General features: G+C 45.0%; 1 protein-coding gene across 1 annotated transcript; it reads right to left on the reverse strand.

The window, feature by feature from the left end:
* Window positions 1-7791: 7791 nt before the first annotated feature.
* Window positions 7792-8715, reverse strand: LOC147747179 (uncharacterized). The gene has a single exon (XM_086936182.1). The coding sequence runs from the start codon at window positions 8713-8715 to the stop codon at window positions 7792-7794; it is 924 nt and encodes a 307-aa protein (XP_086792308.1).
* Between the last annotated feature and the right edge of the window lie 7445 nt (window positions 8716-16160).

Consider the following 16160-nt stretch of genomic DNA (forward strand, 5'->3'; position numbering starts at 1 on the left):
ACGCTGTCCGCTTCGCGACCCTGGGACTCCCAAGATATTTGCGGAAGACACATGTTCTTTGTAAGTGTCTTTATGACGAGGGGGATGCTGCTGTAAAGCAGATGGCGCCGCTCGAGGCTCATCTTGCCGCACGGACTTATTGTCTCAGCCGTGCATCTCATTAGGCACGTCCCTTTGATGCCTGTATCTCGTGTTTCCCGATACCTCCCCTTTTACACCCTTTCCGATCTCCCCACTGTCTCCGTCTTCCTCTGCACCTGTCTTTGTTCCTATTTCGATCTGTTTTACTGCTGATTGGAATTCGCTAATGTTGGGAAGATGGGTTTTTACAGTTGGGAACCGCCAAATGTTTCCGCACTTATGTTCCGGACCTCATGTGTTTCGAAGTGACCAAAGCGACCCCTCTGGGGGATAATGGTGGGAACCGGGTTGTAAACCTTTGTGTATCATGTTGTCTTATGGGTAAAAACTGTATAAAAGGAGCGATCCACAGAACCAATTTGAAGCAGTCTCCCCAAGTTGCACTAGTTGTACTTGTCGTGATATCTGTGTTCCCTGCAGCAAATAAACCTTGAATCTTTGACGTCGAAGGAAGTGTCCCGTGTCTCTGTGATTCGTACGCCGGAGCAGGTTACCCACGAAGGTTTCAGGTGTTGTGCCCTGGCACCGCTGGGTCTTAAAGAACCCAGTCCTTCAGGCCTAGGGTGGAAACTGTCAAAGCGCAGCAAGGAGTTACGTGAGGTGGGCTTGTAGTAGGTGGTAGTAGTTAAGCCATTGTTCTGTGCTTTAATGTTAAGGTCCAGGAAAGCCAATTCAGTGGGGCTGCTCGTGCATGTAAAGCGCAGATAAGCATCCCGATCGTTAATCCACGTCAAGAAATGCTTCAGGGTGTCTTCATTGCCCTCCCAGATAATGAAGATGTCGTCAATGTAACGACGCCAGGTGATTATGTTGGCCGAGTATGGGTTAGTGGGAGACTCGATGTGGCTACGTTCGAAGTGGTGAACGTACAGTCCGGCCACGCTCGGGGCAAAAACACTCCCCATCGAGGTTCCATTGGTCTGGAGGTAGAATTTTCCTTCATACTCGAAGTAGTTATCCTTAAGAGCCAGTGCCGCACACTCAAGAATGAATTTTCGTGGGGTGCGATGTTGCCAAGTGGTTTCCATTAGGACATCGTGTAATACTTGCAAAGTAGCATCCTGGGGTAAGCTTGTGTATAAGCTTTCAATATCCAGTCCGACCAGGAGTTGAGATTCGGGATTGAATGCCATATCTTTAATGACATTTAGTAGATGTTTAGTATCATGGATGTAGGATGGTGTTTTTTGTACAAGGGGATTGAGGAAAAAATCGCAGAAGCGTGAGAGTGGTTCGAGCAGAGATTGGATGCCCGACACTATGGGTCTCCCTGGTGGCGGATTTTTACCCTTATGTACCTTAGGTAAGGTGTAAAAATACGGTACCCTCGCGTTCTTGGTGCAAAGATAATCGCCCTCCTGTTTGGAGATGTGTTCCGCATCAACAGCCTCTTTGACGATTCGGTTGATTTTCAATTGGAGTTCCTCAGTGGGGTCTTTGTTCAGGAGCTTATAGTTCCGAGTGTCACTCAATAAACGGCAGCATTCCTTGTCGTAGTCACACTTGTTCATGACCACAATCCCTCCTCCTTTATCCGCAGGTTTTATAATGCGGGTCGAGTCACTTTGTAGATGTTTGATGATCTCGCGTTCTTGAAAGGAGAAGTTGTTGAACTTGTTCCCAGGTTGTAATTTCTCAATTTCTGCATAGACGGCATTTTCAAAAGTGATAATTTCTACAGGTATGCTTGTCGGTGGCGGAGTGAAGGTGGATTTCACTTTCAAACCGGTTTCGTTTATGTTTTCCTGATTATCATCCTGTTTTTCTTGCTTTTCAAAAAATGCTTTCAGTTTTAACTTGCGGAAAAACTCAGCAAGCTCCACATGAAGTTTGAACGTGTCGAGTCTCGTGGTAGGAACAAAGGAGAGGCCTTTATTGAGGACGGCAGTTTCCTCGTTGGTTAGGGGTATGTCTGAGATATTGAACACCAAAGGGTTGTCCACTCGGGGTTCGGTTACTTGCTGGTCCCCGCTTGTTCTCGGGATTTGTTCCGGGTGTTCGAACTGACCGGGTCTTCTTCCGTTTCCCAATGTACCCGTTGTCCGGGATTTCTTCTCTTGCCGCGTGATCTGCGGCCCTGGCCTAAAAAAGGATACCGTTGATTCTGGTTGTTCTGAAAGTATGGCATCTGTCCTGGGGCGTACATTGGAGGGTATCCAAAATATGGAGGAACGGGGCCAAAAGGTGGAGGGCCGAAATTATGATGTTGTGGAGGTCCTTGCCACGGTTGTGGCCAGTTTTGGCCTCTACGTCCCCTTCCTCTTGTGTTGTTCGAGCCCGTACTGGACCCACTTGAGACGGAGCTGTTGTCATCAGAGTTATCTTGCCCTTTAGTCGGTGCAGTGTAGTCGTCATCGGCATAGGGGATGACGACTACACTGCACCGACCAAAGGGCAAGATAACTCTGATGACAACAGCTCCGTCTCAAGTGGGTCCAGTACGGGCTCGAACAACACAAGAGGAAGGGGACGTAGAGGCCAAAACTGGCCACAACCGTGGCAAGGACCTCCACAACATCATAATTTCGGCCCTCCACCTTTTGGCCCCGTTCCTCCATATTTTGGATACCCTCCAATGTACGCCCCAGGACAGATGCCATACTTTCAGAACAACCAGAATCAACTGTATCCTTTTTTAGGCCAGGGCCGCAGATCACGCGGCAAGAGAAGAAATCCCGGACAACGGGTACATTGGGAAACGGAAGAAGACCCGGTCAGTTCGAACACCCGGAACAAATCCCGAGAACAAGCGGGGACCAGCAAGTAACCGAACCCCGAGTGGACAACCCTTTGGTGTTCAATATCTCAGACATACCCCTAACCAACGAGGAAACTGCCGTCCTCAATAAAGGCCTCTCCTTTGTTCCTACCACGAGACTCGACACGTTCAAACTTCATGTGGAGCTTGCTGAGTTTTTCCGCAAGTTAAAACTGAAAGCATTTTTTGAAAAGCAAGAAAAACAGGATGATAATCAGGAAGACATAAACGAAACCGGTTTGAAAGTGAAATCCACCTTCACTCCGCCACCGACAAGCATACCTGTGGAAATTATCACTTTTGAAAATGCCGTCTATGCAGAAATTGAGAAATTACAACCTGGGAACAAGTTCAACAACTTCTCCTTTCAAGAACGCGAGATCATCAAACATCTACAAAGTGACTCGACCCGCATTATAAAACCTGCGGATAAAGGAGGAGGGATTGTGGTCATGAACAAGTGTGACTACGACAAGGAATGCTGCCGTTTATTGAGTGACACTCGGAACTATAAGCTCCTGAACAAAGACCCCACTGAGGAACTCCAATTGAAAATCAACCGAATCGTCAAAGAGGCTGTTGATGCGGAACACATCTCCAAACAGGAGGGCGATTATCTTTGCACCAAGAACGCGAGGGTACCGTATTTTTACACCTTACCTAAGGTACATAAGGGTAAAAATCCGCCACCAGGGAGACCCATAGTGTCGGGCATCCAATCTCTGCTCGAACCACTCTCACGCTTCTGCGATTTTTTCCTCAATCCCCTTGTACAAAAAACACCATCCTACATCCAGGATACTAAACATCTACTAAATGTCATTAAAGATATGGCATTCAATCCCAAATCTCAACTCCTGGTCGGACTGGATATTGAAAGCTTATACACAAGCTTACCCCAGGATGCTACTTTGCAAGTATTACACGATGTCCTAATGGAAACCACTTGGCAACATCGCACCCCACGAAAATTCATTCTTGAGTGTGCGGCACTGGCTCTTAAGGATAACTACTTCGAGTATGAAGGAAAATTCTACCTCCAGTCCAATGGAACCTCGATGGGGAGTGTTTTTGCCCCGAGCGTGGCCGGACTGTACGTTCACCACTTCGAACGTAGCCACATCGAGTCTCCCACTAACCCATACTCGGCCAACATAATCACCTGGCGTCGTTACATTGACGACATCTTCATTATCTGGGAGGGCAATGAAGACACCCTGAAGCATTTCTTGACGTGGATTAACGATCGGGATGCTTATCTGCGCTTTACATGCACGAGCAGCCCCACTGAATTGGCTTTCCTGGACCTTAACATTAAAGCACAGAACAATGGCTTAACTACTACCACCTACTACAAGCCGACCTCACGTAACTCCTTGCTGCGCTTTGACAGTTTCCACCCTAGGCCTCTCAGAGAAAACCTCCCGTTTGGCCAGTTTTTAAGAATAAGGCGCAACTGTAGTAACATTCAAGACTACAAGTCACAGTCCGGAGCCTTAGTCCATAAACTGGAAGACCGTGGTTATCCTACGAGAATCATCTCAAAAACCTGTAAAAGGGCACGCAACCTGAACAGGGATGCACTCCTGGAAACCATACCGAAACCAACGGAACCTCCTGTGATGACCTGTGTTACAACGTACAACACGGCCTCTAATCAGGTGTCCAGCATTATCAAGAAGAACTGGAAAATAATCAATTCTGGCACCAGGAAGTGGGACCTCCCTCGCTTTGCCTTTAAGAGAGCTAAAAACTTAAGGGACCAGTTGGTCTCGACAAGACCCAGAAAAAACCAACGTCCCTCAGGCAACACTATCCTCAATGCGTGGGGGCTGCCCAAACTAACTGGACATCAACCTTGCAACAATTGCAGTGTCTGCCATCTGACCACTCCATCCAAAACACTCAATCTCGAAGATGGCAAAGTTTGGACGCAACGGCAGTTCACCAATTGCAATTCGGCTAACTTGGTGTACTTAATAACATGCCATTGCGGCCTAAGATACGTCGGGATGACGACCAGAAAAGTAAGGACAAGAATGACCGAACACAGGAGCACGATGAGGTGTGGCAAGAATATCAGTAAATTAACAGAACATTTCCTGTCGCACAACCATACTCCTAACGATTTTTCGTGGACAGTCATCGAGAAATTCGACAACTGCGATGAGAGAACTCTTCACACAAAAGAACAACGGTGGATTTACCGCCTTTCCACCCACTTGACTGGACTTAATGATTCCATACCATGGAATTCATTGAATTGCTGAGCCCTGTTCCCGTCTGGACTCGTGGCCCTGTCCCTTTCTGTAGTCCCTCTGTGCTACTCTTTCCAAATGTAAACTATTATACACTTCTGCGCATGCGTAGCCCATGAGCACTTGACACTGATCATTCTACATGCGCAGCTACGCCCCTTGCTCCACCCCTCTGCAGGTACCGCCCTTCCTGAACGAGTATAAATATCAGAACGCTCCTGATCTCCACTCACTCAGGACACCGCAGCAGGACTATAGGTTCATGGAGCACGGAGGCCGGTAATCTCGTAAGTACTGAGATACAATCTTCACTTCGAAATAGGTAAGCTACCTTCTCTCCCAACAGGTTCTAATCCCTGCCTCCCTAAAAACTTTTAGGGTCCGCTCTTCCCTGCCTGGTGACCTTTGAGGCTTTAACAGCAAATAGCATGTGTGAGGAAACAGAATTACCTATGCTTGATTCTCACTCATTGACTATCTTCCGCTGTTTAGTCCACCACTTTCACTTCGCTTAGTAACGCCTTATATCTCACTGTCGCCATATAACTTCATGGCCACGTTAGAATCCCGCCGGTAGAGGTCGTTCTCACACCTTTAACTTGCCGGCAGTGCGTTGTGTTTTTGGTATAAAATACTTACCTGACTTTACCATGTACGTCTGTCTTTGTCCTCTATGTTTTGTGTACAGTAAAGCGGAGGGAACCCCCCTCCACACACGTATAGCACCTTAGCGTGTGCGACACATTTTAATAATCACTTCACTTAATATTAATTTTTTCACCCACACTCTCATTGGTCCTGAGGAAAGCCAGTTTTATAACAAGAAAAGGCCTGGCTGAAACATGTCGACCACATAGGACGCGGGAGTTCATAATTCGCTCCACCGCGTCCGCTTGCCTTTTTATACGCTAGCGTGGGCCCAGCTATTAAAGTTCTATATACCCTCGGGCACTGGGACCTACAGCATAGCTTTTAAATCACTTTCTTATACACCCCCTCACAGCACGCTCAGAGAAGTATACCAGCTCCTCAGTAATCTGGAGTCGAAGCACACCCGGGACGCATTCGGCGTCACTGTGGTGGGCCCGATGATGAAGCATGCCACCGACTAGGTCGGTGGGTGAGGGCTTAACAACCAAACCAAATGGTTTGCCATCATACGTACTGAGTCTCCCTTTATAAACACAACCTAGCTAGTCCTTTTTTGATAATTACATATTAATTTGGGGATTCGGACTGGCTTATCTAGTCCTCTCTCTCCGTTTTGATTTGCTGAAGCTGAGATTAAAGTCATTAGTGTTAAGGTCTTTGACAAAATCCAATGCTTCCGCTCCAGACAATAAAAATATCGTCTATGTAGCGGAGCCAACTAACAATTTTTGGTGAGATATGCTTGGGATTGGTGGACAACTCTCTCTTCCCACAGTCCCAAGTAAAGGCAGGCAAAACTGGGCGCAAAACAAGTCCCCATCGCGGTGCCCAGTAGCTGATGGTAAACAGTATCATTGAAGAGAAAGAAATTCTTGGTAAGGCATAAGTATGCCATATCAAGAAGCATCTCAGTATGGAGAAGGTAGGAAATGGAACGTGCTTTTAGAAAATGTCTACATGCCTCGATGCCTTGTTGGTGGGGGATACAAGTATAGAGGCTGTTAACATCTAGGGTCATAAATAGCCAGTCGGGGTTCCAGGGCATGTTATTGATTTTCTGTAGGAAGTTGCCAGAGTCCCTTAGGTACGAGGGTAAGTTTTGTACCAGCGGCTGTAGAAAAAAATCCACATACCTGGAGGTATTTTCCCAACAGCTACCCCTAGATGATACAATGGGTCTCCCCGGGGGATCAGTCATACTTTTGTGTACCTTTGGCAGAAGGTAGAGGGCGGGTATTTTGGGATGTCTGTTAAGAATAAAATTAAATTCCTCTCGAATGATAAGCTCACTCTCCCTCCAACTGTTAAGTTGCTCTGTATATTTTGAAACACTAGCAAGATAGGTTGCCTTGTTGCTTTTCTCATATTTAGTACAGTCGCTCAACTGAGATAGGCCTTCATTAATATATAGATCACGAGGTAACACCACCATGTTTCCCCCTTTATCCGATTTTTTGATAACAATATTTCTATCATTGCTGAGAGATTTGATAGCTTTGAATTGTGCATTTGTTAAATTACAATTCACAAAATTGTTACGTCTGGACAATCTGTTAAATTCTTTAACCATCGCTTTTTCGAAGATGTCAATAGATTCATTAACAATTTGCGGTAAAAAGACAGATTTAGGTCTAAAACCACTCTGGTAATTCAAACCAATATCAACATCATCATGTATTAGATTGAGCATAGGATTGTCGAGTATGTCCAAGTCTCCCTCCAGTTCATGGAGTAGATGCAGCGTTTCCACATCTGCACCTGTGATACTGGTGGGTACTTGCACCGACTCACGAGTCTCAGTGGTGAGTTTCGTAGCATGCCATTTCTTTAAGCGCAGCTTACGAGTAAAGTAAAAAAGATCAATACGACTTTGAGTATAGTCGAAAGAGGAGGTGGGGCAAAAGGATAATCCAAGGGACAACACCTCTTTCTCAGCCTTGTTCAGTTCTCTGGTCGATAAGTTGATTATTGTATGTGACTCCATCATTTCCCTTTCCTCTGGCCCCTTGTCCTGGATCCCACTGGGCTTGACGTGCTGCTGGTATTCATTATGTTGCTTTTTCCGGCGCCTCTCCCGCCTTGACCTCGTCCTTTTACTCCTCCTGCATTTGGTTTGTTTTGCCCAGTTAATCTTCCCTGGGCCACCATTGAGAATTCCATTAAAATCTTGTCTTTTGGGCTCATAAGCTCAGGATTCTGTACTTTTTGTGTGCTTGGCCCAGCTGAGGCAATGGTTTGTTCCCTTGAATCACTGGGATCCCTTGTAATTGTTGCACTTGTCCCTTCTGTTGAGGGGGGTGGTGTAGATTCCGATGAAGTAGTTTTTGTTCGCAAGTGATCGTATCTCTTGGCAAAGGTCAACACTTGACCGCGCTCGTAATCATTGCGGTCTCTAATAAATTTGCTTTCCTTCTTGTCTCGTATTTCTTTCTCCAGTTTTTCCAACTTAGTATCAAATTTCGCCATTTCACTCTCAAAGTCCTTTTCATTCTCATAAAGGCCCTTTAATTGATTTGTGATGGCCTCAATTTCTTCAGCCAGTTTTTGACAGTGCTTGTTGGCATATTTCACGAGAATTTTAAGCATTCTCATAGAACATTCGTGGCTGTTCCCCGCCCATTCTTCCACCATGTCGGGATCAGGATCTGCGAATGTTGGGGTAGTATAGATCCGCAGCCCCCTAGGTACTCTGTTCACATCAATATATTTTTGAAGTGTGGTGGCTTCCCACCATTTACTTTGTTCAATCACCAAGAGTTTCCATAGGGCATTCCAAAGACTCTGTTTGTTTGGGCCAATGTTCCTCTGATTAGCATTCTCAGAGGGATTGCTGGTTGTAGGAGAATCGAGGTCAGTAAACATTCGGCTTGCTGCTTCATACCGCCGTTGGTTCCTACTAGACGCCATTCTAGATTACAGTTTTAAGATTGTGCGGAAAATGTAAACATCCGCCCGCTTTGCACTCGTGATTACACTCCCGTAGCGGTATACGTTCCGTGTATCAAGCCTTTTGCCTTTTAGAACTATGTTCGCTGTGATTTGATAGCTCGTGATTAATAATGTGCAACAGATTTCAGTTCGTAACGGGATACGGCAGAGGATACAATCACTCACCGGTAAAGCTGGTTGTGACCGCAAAAGCGTACTGCTCGTATTAGAGTTGTGCTCCGTTATGAAAGTAATTCCGTTTGGAGACGTATTCTCCCCAAAACCACAAAGAGTTTGTCTGTTGTTTAAACAGCGTTGACACAATGTTGCCGTGTCCGAGTTCAAAAGTGCGGGCGGGGTTCCGTATCAAAACATCTACAGCGACTCGTTTGGTTGGATATATATATATATATATATATATATATATATATATATATATATACATATACATATACATATATTTATTTATTTTTTCACTGAAAAAACTATATGTTTTAAGCATGTTATGGTTGGAAATTACCATTGAAAACAACTTAGAAATGCACTGAAAAACCATAGGTTTCAGGGGCGTTTTAGTTAGTTGGACATTTCACTCGTACAAAACCAGTGAAATTCCCCCGTTATAGTTAGTTCAGCTAACTATAGCTTGCGCGCCCGGAATGCACTGCTGATGACGTCACATATTACATCACTCATGATATGGTCAGTGACATCACTCATGACACCACTGATGACATCTCAAATGACATCACTGATTACATCACTGATGACACCATCCAGTGAATGTGTGTTTTTATGAAAATTAAATATGTTTTATATATGTATATCTCAAGGTCGATGGAAAAATAAATGAGTGTATAAGTGTCTAAATGGATGGGTTTTTTTGTTTGTAAAATTGATTGTATAACGTACTGATTAAGTGTATCTTTCTGAATACATGGGTTACTGAATAACGTTTAAATATGTAAATAGCTGTACTAGTCTCTCACTTTGAGTATAAGTGGCTGCATGGGTTGGTGAGTAGCTACATGAGTGTCTATTTAGGTTATTAGTTGTTTTTTTGAGTATGAATATGAGTGTCTGAGTGTCTGTATAGTTCGGTGGGGGGTATCACTTAGTGCATAGATGCATGAATGAGTGACTAACTGTTTGTATGTGTTGAAGACAGCATGTGTGCAAGACTGTATGGGTGGATGAGTGTATGTATGGGTGTGTTAGTGAGTGAATGACTGTCTCAATAGTGTCTTTATGAGTAACTACATATGTTTTAAACTAGTATATGTGAGTATTGGTGTATATAAGTCAGTATATGTCATAGTGAGAGATTGGAAGAGTTCCTGTATAAATTAGTATATGTTTCTATAAGTGATTGCTTAAGAGAGTAAGTATGTGTAAGTTTCTGTAGAAGTAAGGTAAGTATGGTGGTATGTGTTCCACTGTATATGCAAGTAAATGGATGTTTGATACTTTGCATGCATTGCAGAGAGGTGTAAAAAGGGGCACGGTCTGGACAACCTCTCTGCAACGCACTGCAGTGGCACCTACTGGAAGCACCTGGTGGACTAGTTGGCCCCCAGGGTATCTCAGGATTGAAGGGGAATTATTTCCCTAACTTAAAATGTGTCACAGGGCGTGTTTGCACACGTCACCTCAGGACCCATCCCCTCCCTTCACCACTATGTAAACGCGCCCTGTAGCTGTTTTAATTTGGGAGATTACGTTCCCTTGAATCCAGAGGGTCCCTAGGGTCCAAGTAGCTCACTAGGTACCTCCAGTAAGCTCCACAGAGCTGTGTTGCTGAGAGGTGTAAAAAGGGGCATGGCCTGGACCACTTCTCTGAAACACAGCGCATTGGTGCTTACTGGAAGCACCTGGTAGGCTAGGTAGCCCCCAGGGGATCTCAGGATTGAAGGGAAATTATTTCCCCAACTTAAAACGCGCCACAGGGTGTGTTTGCACACCTCACCTCAGGCCCCATCCCCTCCCTTCTCCGCTGTGTTAACATGCCCTGTGGCTGTTCTAAGTTGGGAGATTAAGTCCCCTTAAATCCCAAGGGTCCCTAGGTTCAAACTAGCCCACTAGGTACCTCCATTAAGCGCCACAGAGCTGCGTTGCAGAAAGGAGTAAATAGGGGCATGACCTCTGAACATCTGTCTGCAACATAGCTCCCTGGCGCATACTGGAGATATCTGGTGGGCTAGTTGGCCCTCAGGGACCCTCAGAATTGAAAGAGAATTAATTCCCCAACTTACAACTCGCCACGGGGCACGTTTGCAAAATGGTGAAGGAAGGGGGTGGCGCCTGTGTTAACATGTCTGCAAACACGCCCTGTGGTACTATTTAATTTGGGGAATTAATTCCTCTTCAATCCTGAGGGTCCCTGGGGGCCAATAAGCCCACCAGATACCTCCAGTATGCGCCAGAGAGCTGTGTTACAGAGAGATTTTCAGAGGCCATTCCCATTTTTACAACAGTCTGCAATGCAGTTCCTTGGCGCTTACTTGATGTAAGCGCCAAATAGATTTTTTCATTGTATAGCTCGATAAGGACAGCACTGTGCTAGTCTTTTGCTTAAAGACATTGCTGTAGAAATGCCAAAAGACTTTGTCAATTTCTATCTTGGCGTGGATGGCGCTGTGCTAATCCTATACTTAAAGACTTTGATAGAAAAGCAGACATTTGAGGTGAGCAGATCTAGGATGTCGCTGGTGTTCAAAGTGCTCTCTGTAGGAGCTGCTTTGCACCTAAACTTGAGAACTACCCACAGTTCTCTGATTCTTTTTTGCATAATTCATTCGCCTGCAAGGATATCATGTTGATATATATATATATATATATATATATATATATATATATATATATATATATATATATATATATATATATATATATATATATATATATATATATATATATATAAAGTGAAATAAAAACATCTAAAAACAAAATACAAAAATAAAGTAGTAAAAATGGCAATATATATGATATTAAATTCAACAATATTATAAACAGCTATGTAGAACAACTATATCAAAAACACAATAATTTTTCCTTTGCAATTATACCCAACATTGTTGCGGGCACTATGACATTTAAGCCACAATATTGTTGTATTTCATTATAATATCATCTTGAGTTTAAATTAAGGTGTAACATCTCTTTCGAGTATGAGGTAAGAGATAGTTAAATATATATTTTTAGAGCTTATCATAAATTCACACTCTGTTAACTGTATATTTGTTCAAATAGGTGACTACAGGAAAGGTCCACAATTCTGCCAATCTGTGTATTGGGGAATGTGTGAAGGATAGACTTAACTAGTTTTTGTTGTTGCTTTGATTCTCTTTCAAGTACAGATAAAAAATGTCTTTTTCTTGATGTATTCCATCAATTGAAGCTATGCCAATTGCTGTTAATTGGGGTGGGGGGTGGGTAAGTGGGCATTGTCTGATTTCCTATCTACTTATTGGTGGAAACACAAACTATTCTGGGGACTAGGAAGGATACTTTAGATAATATCATGCCACAATTTTCAATTGCAAGATGAAATATCTAAGCTATTCTCCCTTTAAAAACCTGACAATTATTTTCTTATAACATAGATGTTCTGACATGTGCAGCACTATTGACCTGTAATATTGTAATACAAACAAGTAGTTATGTCTCTCACCTCTTAGATTGTGGTACATATTGTGAGAAGTTGGCCTGGCATATGCTGTCCACTATTCTAGTGGGCACCTTGCACCAGTCCAAACGACCCTTATTGATGGTAGGTTTAAATACAATCTATATAGAAAGCTAGCCTAGTGGTAGCTGTGGAGAGCAGCCTTCTGGCTAAGTCTTGAAGGAATGTAAAGCAGCTTGTTTTACCAGTCTATAGTCTCATAAATTACCAAATGAAAAGAGAACCACACCAGGTATATATATATAAAATATATGTATTTATCCTAAACACATCCATCTAGTCTCTTTATGAGGCTAGAGGCAAAAGTACCTTCAGTAAATGTATTTAGCACACAGTATTTTAGCACAATATATGTGGAGCCCTAGGGGCGTACCAATCAATATACTAAGAAAGTGGTATAAGAACCATGACTGTCATAGATATAAGGCATAGAGCCTTTAGAACCGCTGGGGCCACCAGGAACCACCCAAGGTAGTGACACAGGGGACCCGCAGGGGAAGCGTGCAGTGTCCAAACACAGCCGCAAATCACCATCTTCTATAGGGAAAGTCGCGGTTGGAAAATTACAGATTAAGGACACTTAGAAGAAGACTTGGAGCAAACCCCTTTAGAACTAGGAGGTTCGAGAGTCAACACCCACGGGAGCACCAGAGTACTCAAGTTACCTCACCCAGGGAAGCCGGGTGCATAGGTGTCTTTTTGTGTAGGGTTTCGTCGTCGATTTCAATGGGGAGCTGCTGAAGAATGCTGCAGGCGACCAAATGGAAAGTGTCCTGGTTGGATCCAAGGGTGGATCGGAGATTTGAAAAACCTGAACGCAGAGGGGACAGAGTCTTGGTCACTAGCCAGTGACCAGGAAGGCAATGAACAAATGCCCACCGATGTCGGGTGATTTTAGGTGAAGAAGGTGAAGCTTGACTCTTCAGCCACGAATACCAGGAGGTGTTGATGACAACCAGGAGCTGGATTTGAGCTGTCCCACAAAGGATGTAGAGTCCTGCGGTGTCAGTATCCGGATTGGACCTAACAAGCCTTAGCAACAGCAACCCACGCAGAAAGCAAAGATTGTCTTCGGTGCAGACCAGAAAGGTCTGAGGGACTCACCCTTTGGAGGGGAGTCTGGGCACATCAGGAGCAACCAGGGAAGCCCAAGAAACAGAAAAGTTACCATCGTGGGGACCCACCAGTTGACGGACAAGGGATCGCAAAAGAGCCTAGATCAGAAATGCTAGAAGCGGGCCCACGGAACACTCGTGGAGTGTAGGCCCACAATCTTTGGTGCAAATGGTGCTCAGGCTTGGGCTACAAGTAACCCAAAGCACAACTTCAGGAAAGCTCGAGAAGTCAATGCACTTAGCAAATGTGCACGTGTCAGCAGTTCCTGTTTCACCTCACTCGTTCGGGTTGTGGGTCTCAGCTTTGACGGGGACTCATGTCGGCCTTAGAGAAGTCTGGAAATCCTCTTCCTGTGCTGCAGGTACTTCAGAGTCCGGTGGGAGCTTCGAAGATGCAGACTGGCAAATGCTTTGTTGGTGCCTGTTTGAAGAGGAGTGTCACTCTTAGACCCCAAGGGAGATTCTTCCGTCTTCTAGTCGAAATAGAATGTTGAAGTTCCAGGATATATGTTGCAGAGTTTCATCCAAGTGTAATCTGAAGTCCTAAGGACTGGGATCCTATACTTATACTAAGATAGGGGGTTGGACATACTCTGGGGACTCACCTATGGGAGGATCCAGGGAGGGGGTGGTAACACCCCTTTCCCTTTGTCCAGTTTTGCACCAGAGCAAGGACTGAGTGCCCCTGCAACTGGTTTGAACTGGGATATGCACAGGGACACCAAGTGTGCCCCAAGCACTGTCTGAAAAGCATTCTATGAATGCACCCACTCAGCCCCAATACATTAAAGCCTGTCTGGGAGGAGGTTACACCTCCCTGTGACAGGAAACCTATTGTCCGGGCCTCCCCTGCCGGAGATTCATCCAGCAGCAGGAGGTCAAACCTGTATCTGTGGCTGCAGCATCCATTTTGTGATGCTGGGGCCCTTTTAAACTACTACCGGTTAGGTAAGTGTGTAGATGTCTTCTCTCTCTAGAAGGGTGGAATTCTACCCCCGCCGCCAGGACTGGGGGAGGGGTATGATTCCAAAGGGTTTGACACCAAACATGACATGTTTCCATGCAGCCATTCCAAAGTTAGCATTTTCCGCGAGGTTATAATGCACTTAAGAGTATATGGTCTGTCTGCATCACAGAATAGCTACAGAGAATAGATTACGAAAGCTGCAGAGGGGTCCTGCTCATGCATGGACACCCTCTCACACAAAACCAAGCACTTTGCCCTCAGGATTGATAAGGCCCACCATAGGAGTGAGATATAGGTTCATATGTGTCAGTGATCAAAGGTAGATATAGGTAACCTATATCTTAGTAAGGGGTGCACGCACCACTTTACCCAGGCTGCAGTAGCAGACCTGTGGTGCCATTTTGGAAGGCTTCCCAGGGGTGGCATAATATATGCTTCAGCCCCTGGTAGTCCTCTGGGGTACCTATGCCCTTAGTACCTAAGTTGCCAGATACTAGAGACTCACAAGGGTAACCCAGTAACCAATCTGGAGTGTACCTAATGTACATGCAATCAATTTAGAGATGAAGCAGCTAGGCTGGGGTCCTGGTTAGCAGGACCTCAGCCAGACTAAAGTCGAAAAACAGTGAAACAGCAGCAAAAAGTGGGGGTAACCATAGTAAGCAAATTCTACTCTCCTACACATATGTGTTACAGGTGATGTGAAAGTGGTGAACCACCTGTTATCTTTCTTTGGAGGACTCATATACCACCCAGATGGGAAGAAGATGGCCTGTAACACTGCTCTTAATTCTGCCTCACCATAACAGTTTGAAATGCTGAGCACAGTCTAGGAGCAGTGGGTGCAGTCATCACATAACACTGCTCAAAATTCCTAAAGGGTGGCAGAGGACCTCTGAGTCCAGATGGCAGGTATCAGCCCTCTTATATCCCTGTTCACAATTCCTCACCCTTTAAACGTCAAATGAAATGACATTAAAGAGGGGTCAACAGGCCTTAAACTGTTGATATTGTTCTTTAGCATTATTGAGTGTGTCCTATGTTTTTCTAGCTCCGTTAATAAGCTCACCAGAGCCTGGAGGCAAATAGACACAGAACAAAAACTGCCAATACCATCATAACTCTCAAGATCCAAGATAGTGGAGTACTTTACAACTAAATATATTTTGATTCAGTTACTTCTTGGGGGCCAATTCCGATCTCGGTCGGAAGGGCTCTGAATCAGGTTCGGGATTAGCGGGTCAGATTCGGAGGTTGAATTTCCGTCCGGTTCGTACATGGGTTCGGACGACAGAGTACGATGCCAACAAGCGCAAAATCTCTGCCGAATCGTTTCCAGGTCCGAACCGCTCCGTCGGACTCCGTCACAAGCAAACCGTGCGCGCAATGGAGACGTTTCACGACCGAGCTAGTATGATGCTCGATTCGGACAGCCTGATCGAGTCGGAGCCTCCAGCTCAAAATAGCTCCCGGAGATGGAATTTGGACCCCCTGTTACCCGCAGCCTTGCGAATCGGACACAGGCATGTATGGTGCGGGTGGCACCGACGCGTACCCACTGTAGGGGATGCATTTGTCTGCAACGTACACATTCAGTCAATGGGAGCCCATGTATGCGCCGTACGACCAGCTCCCATTGACTTCTATGGGAGTCCGA

This window comes from Lissotriton vulgaris, chromosome 1_1 (assembly GCF_964263255.1).
Source record: "Lissotriton vulgaris chromosome 1_1, aLisVul1.2, whole genome shotgun sequence".
Classification (NCBI taxonomy): Eukaryota; Metazoa; Chordata; class Amphibia; order Caudata; family Salamandridae; genus Lissotriton; species Lissotriton vulgaris.

Bases quoted from the DNA above. Each gene is read 5' to 3' on its own strand.
- LOC147747179 (XM_086936182.1), bottom strand. From the start codon at position 8,715: ATGGCGTCTAGTAGGAACCAACGGCGGTATGAAGCAGCAAGCCGAATG.